At 34.8% G+C, this 13,831-nt stretch overlaps 1 protein-coding gene across 1 annotated transcript in view; it reads right to left on the bottom strand.

Moving 5' to 3' along the window:
- LOC150088632 (zinc finger FYVE domain-containing protein 21-like) overlaps nt 1–13,831 on the bottom strand; it is an 85,061-nt gene that overhangs the window by 48,003 nt on the left and 23,227 nt on the right. Inside the window, exon 4 of the mRNA XM_090370273.1 lies at nt 11,391–11,472. Within this exon, the coding sequence (XP_090226399.1) occupies nt 11,391–11,472 (82 nt within the window). The remainder of the gene's footprint in view (nt 1–11,390; nt 11,473–13,831) is intronic.

Below are 13,831 nucleotides of genomic sequence, written 5' to 3'. Positions count from 1 at the left end.
TGGTCCCTTTCCCTTCACCATTGTAATACATAAATAGGAATGAAGAGAAGTTTCTGAAAATTTTTTTTTTATATGATTGAAGATTTCAGTGAAGGGGAACACATTTCACCATAATAGCGTAAAAACCCACACAACTGCAGTTATCAGTATTATCGCAAATGCAATAAGATCGAGTTTACTACCTGTTTATAATTAGATGCACTAACAGAAAAGCCCAATAAACCAGAAGGTGCAAATTGTTTTTAGTTTTATGGTCGTGACCTCCAGAAACGTGCTTTAAAAAATATCACAAAGGCATTCAAAATTGATTCTTATAACGGGAACATATGATAAGAATGAAAGGGTAGTGCAATATCCATTATAAATATGACCTTTCAGAGAGATAAACAGCTTTAGTAATATAAAAAAATTTTCCACTTCAAAGGACCTGGAAGAACGAATTACAAAAAAAAAAAAAAAAGTGTTATTGGGTTCACATTACGATATTTTCAGGCTACATCCATTTATTACTAAATGTAAAATACGTTTCCACAATTTTTTTTTAAGTTTGCACCAGCCAGAAAAAACTTACATAAAGTCAAATTTCCATAAATCGAGTATTACGTAAGTTGGGGAGTTCCTGAAAATGTTTGAGTTATACATCTTTATTTGTATTAAATTACTACTTCATCTAAAATTACTTCCATTTTAATTATATGTAATTGATAGCAAGCATATACTTCACATTTTTGCATATTCTATCAAATGTACCTTACTGAGTTAGAAGGCAATTACATGGATATGAGCCGACCGGGCTAGCCGAGTGGGTAAAGTACCTGCCCGGCAACCCAAAGGTCGCGGGTTCGATTCCCGCCTCGGGCTTGGATCAAAGTACAGCAAAAACCTTGGGAGGTGCAATATGGCCACAGAAGCCGATGCGCCAACAACTACCAAATCAAAAATCAATCAATCACATGGATATGAATGAATATAAATGAACAAACATTATCATGAATGAATGAATATAATACCAAAAATTTAATAAATCACACTTTACTATCCATAGGAAAATTATAGAAATTATCACAACTTTATCAAAATCAGTAAAATATCTAAACTGAAAAACTAAAACTGACTACGTTTCTGAATCATCTTTGGTCATCAGAGTTTTGGGTTTTACAGAGATATATAGCACAAAGAGAATTAAATAAAAGATTATATGTCAAGAAAATTCAATTTTGAATTAATAAGGTCAACTTCACATAAAAATTTCATTTAATAAAAACTTAACTTAATTAAAAACAATTACTTTATTTTTAATTTTAAATAAATTTGTTACATACCTTAATTTTACAACAATTGTTAATATATGAAAATGCAAGGACCAACTTGTATTTTTTAACTTACACACAAAATCTATTAATATAAATATAACATAACCAGGATGATTCACAGGGAAATGAAAAACTTTTTAGTTATACTTTTTTTTTGCAGAGATTTTCTACTTAAATAATAAAACAAGACAGTGAAGTTAACCAAATTATATAACTAATCTTGAAACTAACAAATTATATAGAAAAATAACTGTAGCAGGAAATTAAACTAATAGCCCTTGTAACAACTGACTATTAATGAAAAGATACTGAGTTTGGTAAAACAGGCATATTTTTAATTTTCAAAATTTCAGATATATACAGGGTGACCATAATTAAAGTATCCCTATTCAGAGCTCTCTGTAGCTCTAAATAATAAGCGGAATGCCACCAAAATTAGTAAGTAAACTATTCAAAGGCATGGGGAGAAATATCCCGTAGAAAAAAAAAAAATTAGTTCCAAAATCTGCCGATAGGGGATTATATGGCGCTGTACAAGAGGAAAGACAAGTTATGTTTTTTTTTTTTTTTTTTTTTTTTAGGAGCATTAGCAACTAAGGCCATATTGCTCTGGGGATATGCGTGGTCATTCCCTGACCTTTCCGCATCCTCCGTATTTGGTGGTTGTTGTTGTTGTTATTGTTGTATGTTTTATGGCGCAACGGCAGCTATAGGCCATTATGCGCCAAGCAATGGTAGGAGGCAAAAGGCTTTATGGCACCAGGTGGGCAGGAGCAGGTGGGCAGGTGGGCAGGAGCAGCAGTGCTATGCACTGCTGCTCCTGCCCACCTGGCTACGGAAGTGCCAGGAGGAAAGACATGACAAAGTACCAACAAATACACAACTTAATGAAATTAAAAATTTCTATTTGTGCTCTTTGCAAAAAAAAAAAACCAAAAGAAACTGAAAGAATTGCACTAAAGTTTTAAATCCAAACTAAAAAATAACACACCTAAGAGAGCAGAAAATTTGCATAAATCTGAGTTAATTTGCCAGCAGCAGAGAGCTATAAAAGCACAATGCAAACATCGCAAGCATATTCTGTAAGTTTACTGTTAACAGTGCATCTCACTCTGCCTGATTGCGCTTTAATTGCTAAGTTATTCTATGTTAATGGATGCAATGCAGTAGCCGCTCTGCATGAATTTAGATGCTCAAGATCAAGGTCCTTTATCAGCTGCAGCGGCAATTAGAAGGATGATAACAAGCATGAGGAAACTGGGTCCTTTGTTGTTAAGCCTGCAAGAGGAAGGAAGCCTCTTTCACCTCAGGTAGTAGAGGAAGTTGCAACAGCTATCGTTGACCAATCCATGCATACAGTTGCTGGAACTAGTAGCAATGCACAGGGAGTAGTGAGGTAATTGAATGTCCCATATTCCACTGTGTGGAAAATTCTTCAGAAACTAATCCACTATTATCCATACAAGATCAGTCACCAGCAGCAGCTGCAAAGAGATGATCCTGAAAAACAAATGGCCATTGCTCTAACGTTTTTGGCCAGAATGGAAGTGGACAATGCCTGGCAAATGGAACATTTTTAGGGAGATGAGGCCCATTTTTATCTCGATGGGACAGTCAACACTCAAAACTGGCAAATATGGGCTTCAGAAGCACTGCATGCTATTCAGCAAATCCCATTGCACTTGCCGAAAATCACCATCTGGTGTGGTGCAACTTCAAATTTCATCATAGGGTCATACTTTTTCGAGAAATTGCACCCAGCAGGAGCAGCCACCTGTTCCATTACATCAGAAAGATATCATCACATGCTGAGCAGTTCCATTATTCCTCAACTGTAGCAAAGAGCTCCTCCTAATATCACATGACCAGTACAACAGCTTCTCGGCATCACTTTACTACAGAAAGAGTCATTTGTTTCCCCATTGCATGGCCACCACGTTCGCCTGACCTTACACCGTGTGATTTTTGGCTATGGAAGTGTCCCTAACCTGGCTGTCTTAAAGGACAACGTAACATAGCATGTGCAGAATATTACTCCAGAGATGTTGCATTCTGCAGTTGAGCACACTATGCAATTTCTGGACCAGAACAATGGTAATCACATAGAAAACCAACTCCACCATCAAGGACAGCATCGACCATCAGGAGTAAACTGTAAGTTTGGAGATGTGAAACCATTTCCTCTGACTGTTTTTGTGCAAAGAGCACAAATAAAATTCACTAAAAAGGCCTCTGTGGTCAGGAAATCTATCCATAATTGATGCCGCCAACTCTGACCAATTATAACTTTATAATTGGTCAGGAAATCTATCCATAATTGATGCCGCCAACTCTGACCAATTATAACTTTATAAAGATAAAATACATAAAATCGACTATAAAATATAATATAATTTAAAATACAATAATTCATATGAATATATTAAAAATATAAATAATAAAAATATTATACATTAAAAGCATTAAACCTGCACTACTGTAAAACTGAAGCTTTCAGCAGCATCTGCTGCCTTCCTCAACATAAGCAGTGCTGCATTATAAAGTACTATGCCTTCTCAGCAGACCCAGGGTGTACTAAGGTACCTTGCCCATGTTCCGTTTCCTCTATATCAGCACCGGAAGTGGCTCAGGGCTGTATGACTCTAAAACGCTCATCCCTATCCAGGATAACGGTCTCTGACATTACATTAATCCTACAACCCTTATCCCTATTCAAGCTATGATCACCCAAGGAACAAATCCTTAGGCTCTCCAGCCACTTCCGGTTCCAGAAACCCTCAACCTTATCTGTATAGGGAGGAAGAAATTAAACGGGTCAGGGCTGACCTTGTGAAATGTGGATACACCCGGAACATGATTGAAGATTGTTGTGGACATGATACTCAGAGGGGGGGGGGTACCTGGCTCCAATGCATACATTCCTACTAATCAGGCGTTTCGAAGCCAATAGCCTGCATCTTATGGTCATATCAAATACGTTGTGTGCAGCTTCCAGATCGGAAGCTGCACACAGTGATGACGGCAGTTAAAGATCCCGTTGTGGGAGTTGACAACAGTGGGGTTGTCTACAAAATTTGGTGTCTGGATTGTGGGGGATGTTATGTAGGTGAGACTAAGCACAGATTACACGATAGATTGGGGAGCATAGCAGGGCGCTTAGATTTGCTAATGTCTCGGGGTCGGTCATAGCAGAACATGCCTGGGAAACCGAGCATGGGATAACAGCCAAAGGAGCTGTAATTACAGATAAGGTAAGAGGGTTTCTGGAACCGGAAGTGGCTGGAGAACCTAAGGATTTGTTCCTTGGATGATCATACCTTGAATAGGGATAAGGGTTGTAGGATTAATGTAATGTTTGAGACCGTTATCCTGGATAGGGATGAGCGTTTTAAGGTTGTACAGCCCCGAGCCACTTCCAGTGCTGATATACAGGAAATGGAACATGCACAGGTACCATAGTATGCCCTGAGTCTGCTGGGAAGGCTTAGTACTTTATAATGAATTGTTGATACAGCACTACTTATGTTGAGGAAGGCAGCAGATGCTGTCAAAAGCTTCAGTTTTACAGTAGTGCTGGTTTAACACTTTTAATGTATAATATTTTTATTATTTATATTTTTAATATATTCATATGAATTATTGTATTTTAAATTATATTATATTTTACAGTCGATTTTATGTATTTTATTTGTAATTTTATTTTATTTTTATAAAGTTATAATTGGTCAGAGCTGGCGGTATCAATTATGGAGGAGCACAAATAAAAATTTGTAATTTCATTAAGGTTTGTCTTAGTTATTTATTTATTGGTACTCTGTGTGTGTCTTTCCTCTTGTATAGCACCATATTATCCCATATCGGCAGATTTTGGAACTAATTTTTTTTTCACGGGATCCTTCTCCCCATGCCTTGAATAGTTTACTTACTAATTTTGGTGGCTTTCTGATTATTACTTAAGAGCTACAGAGAGCTCTGAATAGGGATGCTTTAATTATGGCCACTCTGTATAATAAATCTTTATTATAAACACAATCAATAAAATCAACAATAGAAATACAAATTACTTGAAGTTACTTCTTTGAGATCACTACTGACACTTAATCATGCTTGAAGGGGAGGGCAATTATGAACTAATAGTTATGTGGTAAACTACTATTTACCACAATGCATAGCTATGATAAAGACTGGACAAAAATACTCAGGATAGCAGACTAACCTAAGAAGAACAGCCTAAACAGAACCGAGGTAATATAATGGATGCCAATATGGAGATATTTTCATAGCAAGAAACCAACACATTAAACAACACAATAAGATAAAGGATATAATGAAAAGGTAACTTCAAACAAATGATGTAATACGAGAAATGCAGAATTAGGTATCAAAGACAATTCAGTTTCCACCAGCAGTAAGATATACATTCAATACAAATATTTAATAAATAACTATAATTTAAATAATAATTAAACTAAATTAAATAGTAAAACTAAACAGGGACTCTTCATCTTCAAGAACTTAAAGGGAGAGTTCTGGATGTAACTGGACTGTTGAGGTTGCTTGGTTTTGCCCTGAGATTATAATTATGAGAGCAATTCTGTCACATGACTCTTACCATTCTCCACTTGTTGGGCACCTCTTCTAGGTGTTCGGCTTCCTAAAGACTTGTGACTTGGGCTGAGCAATATACTTTGTTTGATTTGATGGTGTAGTTCTGATAGTGGCCTCCAATATCAGATCTGGAAAGGATGCATCTCCTTTAAACAGATAAAATTTCTGTTGGGAAATGGATACTCAGCTTCCTACTGATGGCTGTGTCCTGAAAACACTTGATAAAAATTGCCACCTTGAAAGCATTTTTGGTTCATAGAAAGGACCAAAAAATCAAGAGAAATCCCAAATATGACCGTATTAGGGAGAGTGAAAGGTGCTGGATCAAACTATCCATGCTCCCAAACAGAACATCCTTGAAATGTTCTTGAATCCTTTTTAACAATCTTTTATAGGATTTCCCACTTTTGCACTTTGTACAATATATGGGTCCCCTGGGGTTACTAGCATCTGCTTGTTATTGAACTATGTTTTTCATAAGTTCAGGCCTATAGAAATAGGCAGAACATTTCTATAGGTTTGAGCATGCTCAATGCTGATGGGATTTTTCCTCTTTCTCAGAATAATCACTTGAGAGGGCACAAATTCAAATTGAGGAAAGACAGATGTAGGATAGATGTGCGGAAGTTTGCCTATAGCCAGCGGGTAGTTAGTTGGTGGAACAGACTTCCATCCTTTGTTGTGGAAATTGATAGCCTAAATAAATTTAAGGCTGAGCTGACAGGTATTTGGAACGAACAGAGGAGTGAAATGGGAGAGGTTTTTTTTTTTTTTTTTTTTTTTTTGGCTGATGCTGCATAAACTTGCTTTCTTTTGCATCATATGCCTCTACTAATGCTAACATCCTAGTCATCAGCTTGTTTGGCTATCATTTTGCAGATATCTGGTTAAATGGAATGAAAATATATCTGATTTTGGAGTTTTTTTTTCTTAGCTGGTGCTAAACTTTCACACTGTGTCCTCAACAGTTTTATTGATGATATTTAAGTGGTAATCATTCTTTATGGCTTTTTTTTCTTGATGCCATTCAAGGTGCGAATGAGATCTGGAAAACAGCCTTTATGGCTGTTAACCAGATCTTATTCGCCCAGACATGTTTGGAGAGTTATTAGGATATTGGTGAAAAGGATTCCTACTTTTGTAGAATGAGATTGACAGAATCTGGAAGTTCAGAAAGATAGGATCACAGATACTTGCGTCTATATAATATAAATAAGAGTGACCAAAGATAGTGCCCATGGTAGGAAAAAAAGTTACATTTCTTAATTTCTTTTATAGCTAAAATAACACAGCAGTAGTTGCAGTTCTGCCCCAGTTCATGACAAAGGGATCATCACACAGCACCTGGCTGGTGGCCAATTTTGTTTTTTTATTTACAGAAAACATTTTGATTTTTTTTTTAAAATTCTGCTTGCAGTATACCAATATATCATCTTTTCTTAACAAGATGATATATTGGTATAACAGATCGCAGTATTTATTGTATGTAATTTTTTCTTAATTTTTAATAAAAAAATTTAAATATTTAAAAAATGCTGTGTTATTTCTGATCAAAATGAAAAAAAAAAAAAAAAAAAATTGCAGTCATAAAATAAACATGAAACTAACAGCCACTTCAATTTTCCAGTGCAACATACCACAAAGAGCATGAAATTTCAAAATAACCCATGCACATATATTTCTGTTTATATATATTATGCATGGCAGTAGAAATTTGCAGTAACTTTTATTAATTCTGCTGAATAAAAAACAAACACAATCATAAAATAATAACACGAAATCAACAGCAGGAAGTTTCGAAATAATGCAAGTACACATTTCTCAGGAAGAATTCTGTTCAGTACTCTGCTAGCAGAAGGTCATCAACTATATGTATATCAACACTATATCAACTATATCAACAATATGTATTCAGCAATATTCCTTGATTCAAAATATTTTAATATCAAAAGATTGAATAGTTAAAAATTGTTCCATTCATTGTCAAAATATTAACTACAAACTTGTCTGACCTAGTGGTCACACCAGATTATGAAAAGAATATTTTTAGACCCAACATAGATGAGAGATCATCAAATGCAAGTGTACAGGAACATATATAACATCAAACCCCCATGACCACTAAATACAATTGATGTCAAAATGATTAACAGCAAACTCCTCTGACCTAGTGGTTGTGTCAGAGTTTAAATAGAATATTTTATATTAAAAAAAACTGCTTATTATTTATTCACTTCATAAAGCTCTACACAAAAATTATTACAAGAGTTGAGGTCTTTCAAGAGTTCTCATGTGTTTTCCAATTTTTTTCAGCTAATTCAGCAAAAGCTCTAAAATGTTCCTCCCAAAGTTGAGACAATGAAGTATTTAAAGTTAAAAAGCATAACAGTGGATTACCTTAATCTAGAACAGCAATCCTTCAACATGCAATCAGAGTGAGACCAGTGAAGTCCCACGCACCTGCAATAATATACAAAAAGTACCTAAATGGATTTCACAGCACCTGCCTGGTACTAACTACTCTGTAAAAATCATAAATTACCACCTTCAAAAACAAGTAAAAGCAGGTCTATATTTAAGGAGGTAGTATTTTATTTTATTATTTTCTGCGGGCTCCAGGGTTTCCCCTATCCGCCATTTAAGAAGGTAGGAAAAAAAAAAAAAAAAGTTTTAAGATTTTAAGCTTGAACCAACAAAAAATGTGCAAACTTTTTCTCTGAGGACTGTGGTTGTGTGAGAACACTGCCATATTAATCGCACACAGCCAGCAGTAAATATGTGCATGCCACAGGAAGAGTTACAGAGACTATATAACAGTGAGAAAAGCAAACACAGTCGAAGTGCATGATTTAGATCCAGCTACATATCTACATAAACTTGTATCTAACCTTGATTCTCTGTACTATGAAAATTTTACCTTTTTTACTATGGAAAATATGTATTTTCCAAATGTAACTGGGAGGGTGGGGGAAGTAACTTTTTTCTCTACTGAACAAAAGACATCCCATACAGAGTGGAAGATATTCCATGATGACTCTCAGTTTGAAGGACTGGTAACAAGACAATCTAGCCCTATCTCCTATTTTCCCAAAAGGTCTTTTATCCTAATCATGATTAAGTCCACTCTCATTAGTTTTTCAATCATATCAAACTTAACAGTCAGCCAAGAATCAAACAGTATGTTTCAAATTAGGTGAGACAGGATATGCCATACTTTTGAGGCATATTAACATATGCAAGAATTTCCATTGCATATGTAGCAGAGGTTCAGATGCTGCAAGTGTATTGACTATGTACAGGTGATGCCATAGCAGAGTGGTCATTGCATGAGTGCATAAGTATCCATGCTTTGAGTGATTGTGGTTTAAACTCACTAAATATGGTGCTGTTTCTTGCATTCTCTCTCTCTCTCTCTCTCTCTCTCTCTCTCTCTCTCTCTCTCTCTCTCTTGTTGAATTCCTCTGCATAATAATCTCAGAGTATAAGAAAATTTATTTATTAAAAAAAGGCTCCTGAAGCTGAAGAACACTACGAAATGGAATCTAACTTTTTGATAAGGACTGCTTTGCTAAATATCAGAAGCTCCATAATCCATTTGAGATGTTATGAGTGATTTATATATATGGAATAATGTGCTTCTGAGTATAGTAAGGTAACTATGGTATCAGAACATGTCATTAACAGATATGGAGTGACACATTTTCAGATGGGTGGCAAAAAGCAGTTTGACTGTGACAGAAATGATATTTGAGGAGTAATGAGAAACAGTATGGCATTTGTTAAAGAAATATGTAACAGATTTTTCCTGAAAAGGATGAATTTATTTTATAGTATTTTTAGAACGTACAGAATTTTCCCCATTTTCTTCATAGAAGGTGCATCAAACACACTAAAAAGAATGGATATGTATATTCATGAACACAATGTACATTTCCAGAATATTCTATAACAGTTATAATTAAATATTGTTTGTTTTCAATAAAATTTGTTGTACTACTGTAAACTGTGTTGTAGTTTAACTGGATAACACTGTACAGCATTATTCTGCGTAATAAGCTGATTATTAAATTTCAAGAACATTTTGATTTCAGAGTATTACTAAACTAAACAAGTTAAAAATTAAAAAACTATTGTTATTTGGAATGATCACATATTTTAATTACTACAATCAGCTTCATAACATGCATTCAAATCAGTGTTAAAAAAAAAAAAAGTTCATTTTAGCCTCAAAAGCTAAATTGTAGTCAGTTCATACAATATCGATGTTATGTCCAGTCTGGGAAAAAAAAGTCTTTTTAATAAATGAAATATAATCCAGAAAGCTGAATTACACACCATGGAAGTATTCTTATCAGGAACTGTAGTCAAAAGATCGACACAGATCTGCTGCAAGTACTTCATAATTGCTGAAATATGCATAATTAGACAATGATATTTCCAATGGTCTCATCAAGTACACTCATTTGAAGACCAATCAGTGTGAAATGTGGCCTAACTAGGGATGAACTGGCCTATTCATACTAGCCACCTTGAATCATTAATGATTGTCTACCAGCTGCCTCAGCTCGTGCCTGCAGTACAAGGAACTGCATCACACTGCTGTCATCTGTGACACAAAGAACTGCTTTGCAGTAATCTAAAGATTGCCAAGTGAAGCAGCTCACTTGAGGGTATTGTGTTGTAGGAACTGGTCACTCTCTGGAATTTTAATTTTAATATGATGTATCCAGAGGATCAACTCATGCAACAAGGCTCATTCAAGAAAATGTTGCAGGAGCTTTTCACTGCATGATGGAAATGGTTTTCAATACGATATTGCATGGATCACATTTTTAGAAGAAATAATCACCTCCTACTGAAGAGGATATTAGTTTGCAACTACACAAGGATACAGAGAAGTAGTTGCTTCCTACTGAATATGTTTACATGATCCTCTCGCAGATCCTGGTACTCATGGTACATATACAGGAGTACTCTGTCTTATTTTTCTCCACAGGTACACCACGAACATGCTGAAATACCTAATTCATTTAATTTTCCAAAGAAAGACACATGTCTGTCCTGTAATCAGAAACGTTGAATAGAGGTTTGGTTGAAACCAACTTGGCATACCATTCCCAAAAGGTTTAATGCTTAGAAGAAACTTTTTGGTTATTAAACCCTTGGTGCAACTGTTTCATCTGTCTTGCCACCAGTCAATAAGAAGAGCCCATAATCGTTTACTCCCCTCATTATAACAACATCACATTAAATCTCAATTGATATCCACTCATATGGCTTCGAAATAAGTGTGTTTAATAAAGTTATGTTGTGAAAAAAATAAATAAATTTATTATCAGTCTTTATTGAACAGCCCTCATAATAATTAATACATGATCGTAAAAATAAGCCAAAGGAATCTCTTACGCTAGCCTAGAACTGCAATTCAGATGTTAAAAATTACACTTAAAAGTAGCATGACCAACTGACCTTTGATCAGATGACAAACGACACAAAAATGATATCTCAGGTTCCTCTGTTTCTTTGGCACCGTTTAAGAAAAAATTGGCTCCTGAAAAGTGGTAAAAATATTCATTAAGAAAGGGGAAAAAAATTTACAGGATAACACCAAAAAAAAAAAAAATTTTTTATACATTATATATAGAGTGTATATCATAACATGCAGACTATACTTGAAGAGTTGATTCAGTTATTGATTTCAGGATTGATTCAGTTATTCATTCAATTGTTAAATCAGGATGTTCATTTTAAAACACAACCTATAATTGTCGGTTTCGATGCATTGTTTGTGCAAGATATTTATTTTATTTTTTTATGAAAACCCCAAACAGGAGAGGTATTAGAACCTCTAGTACTTAGTACAATGCTTGGGTTGGAGATTGAGAAGATGAGAGAAGATATCTGTTAGCATCAGACTTGAACTTCTGTAGACTGTAATTTTCAGGAAAAATGTATGAAGGAAGGTTGATCAAGAAATCGGCAGTTGAATGAATAAACAAGGAAGATGCAAAGTTGGTTCTGTGAGTTTGAACTTGGAGGGTAAATAGATGTTGGTTGGTGACGGCACGTGTTCGGACTGTTATAAAAGAAAGAGTGGGAATTATAGAAGCCAATTCAGAAGAACAGCACCCATGGAAGTATCTGTAGAAAAGGCAAGCAGCAGAAACATATGTCGTTGATAACCTTCCGTCTGATCAACGTCTTCAAGAGTTGGCAGTTAATTGATTTCTCCATTACTTTAGAAAGAGTAGAAGTAATTGCAATGGGACGATAATTGGATGGGAAGGATTTGTCACCTTTTTAGGAACTGGTTGGATATGAGCAAATTTCAAGCAGAAGGAAAAACACCTTTGGAATAAGAAAGTGAAAAAAGGAGGCAAGAGCGGGAGTAAGTTCAGGAGCAGAGGTTTTGAGAATAAGTGGAGAAATACCATCAAGACCTGGAGCTTTCTTAGCATCGAGATTCTTCAAAATCCTTCTGACATCCTTTTGACGGAAGACCACAGGAGACATTGAATGGAGCGTGTTGGGAAACTGAGATGAGCAGTAGTTGAATCAACCAATAACTGAGATTCCTTCAGAAAACGTAGATGGGGTATGGCAGACTGCAAGTGGAAATAGACCTCAACAACACATGCGTCCATTACTACTACTTTAAACAAGGTTAATTCCGGTATACAAGGCAAAGTTGAATATATCTTATCTACAAAGCAATATATCTTATCTTCAACTGACAGAATCAAAGCTCTGAGAGATAAGTTAAGCTTGTGGGTCACCATGTTGAAGGGAAGCAACGTGAATATGTTTCCACTAAGAATAAAGAAATAATACCATTGATTTCTGAGAAAAAACATTCAGTACTATTTTCCAAACTTGCATACCAAATACTACGACTGGTTAAGGAATCCATTTATTGCATCAGTTTCAAGCCATTCTAGGCTCAGTGTCATAGATCAGGAGGAGTAATTGAAATACATAATGATGGGCAGTTTGCAGTTAAAACAAAGTATCTATTGATGAATTCTAGCTAGAGATGAAGAATAAATATCCTCATATTGCAAAAAAAAAGCTGTGCTAATTCTATTGCAATTTTCTACATCTTACCTATGTGAGTTTGGATTTTCTGTGCTTACCACTATAAAAACTAACAAGAGGGAAAGACTACAAATGATTGAGGAATAAATGAGAGTATGCCTCTCCAGTATTCCACCTAATATCAAAAAAGATCTGTGAATCACACCAGGCACAAACATCTCATTGAAAAATTACGTAAACCAAGTGTTTAAATACCTTCCATTGTATGGTATCTTTTTAATTTTGTGGTGATCTATAATTGATGTTTATTTAGTATCTCTATATAAAGAATAAAATTATTATATAAGTATATATAGTTTGTATTATGAATTGTAATTTTGTTTATAATTACATTATTATAATAACTATCATATAACATATTTTTTTAATATTATATATATATATATATATATATATATATATATATATATACAGACAGAGAGAATCGGATCTAACAGGCAGAAAATTGAGTAGGGGTGCCACAAAATAAAATTAATTACGTAGATTATAGATGAAGCACTGAATATTATGTTTGTTGCCAAGTTCTGAGTGGAGGAATGAACAGGCAGCCTGGCAGATGCACAGAAAAGAAAGAAAACTTCCCATTTTAAGCCTATAAAGTGGTTGCCTGTTCGATTTTTTTTTTTTTTTTTTTTTTTTTGTTATCAATTTGCTAAATACATAAATCAGGAATTATTTACTATTTGCTTGTTATATCAATCACAGCAGAATCATGAAATATGTGTTAAATCTCAATTATTAAATCATGGAGTAAATAAAGTAAATTATAAAAATCTTGAGTACATACTAGGATCTGAGGTATGCACTGATATTTA

This window comes from Mastigoproctus giganteus, chromosome 3, assembly GCF_048544385.1.
Source record: "Mastigoproctus giganteus isolate SK-2022 chromosome 3, ASM4854438v1, whole genome shotgun sequence".
In the NCBI taxonomy this organism is placed as follows: Eukaryota; Metazoa; Arthropoda; class Arachnida; order Uropygi; family Thelyphonidae; genus Mastigoproctus; species Mastigoproctus giganteus.
This window is presented reverse-complemented; position numbering and strand designations above follow the sequence as displayed.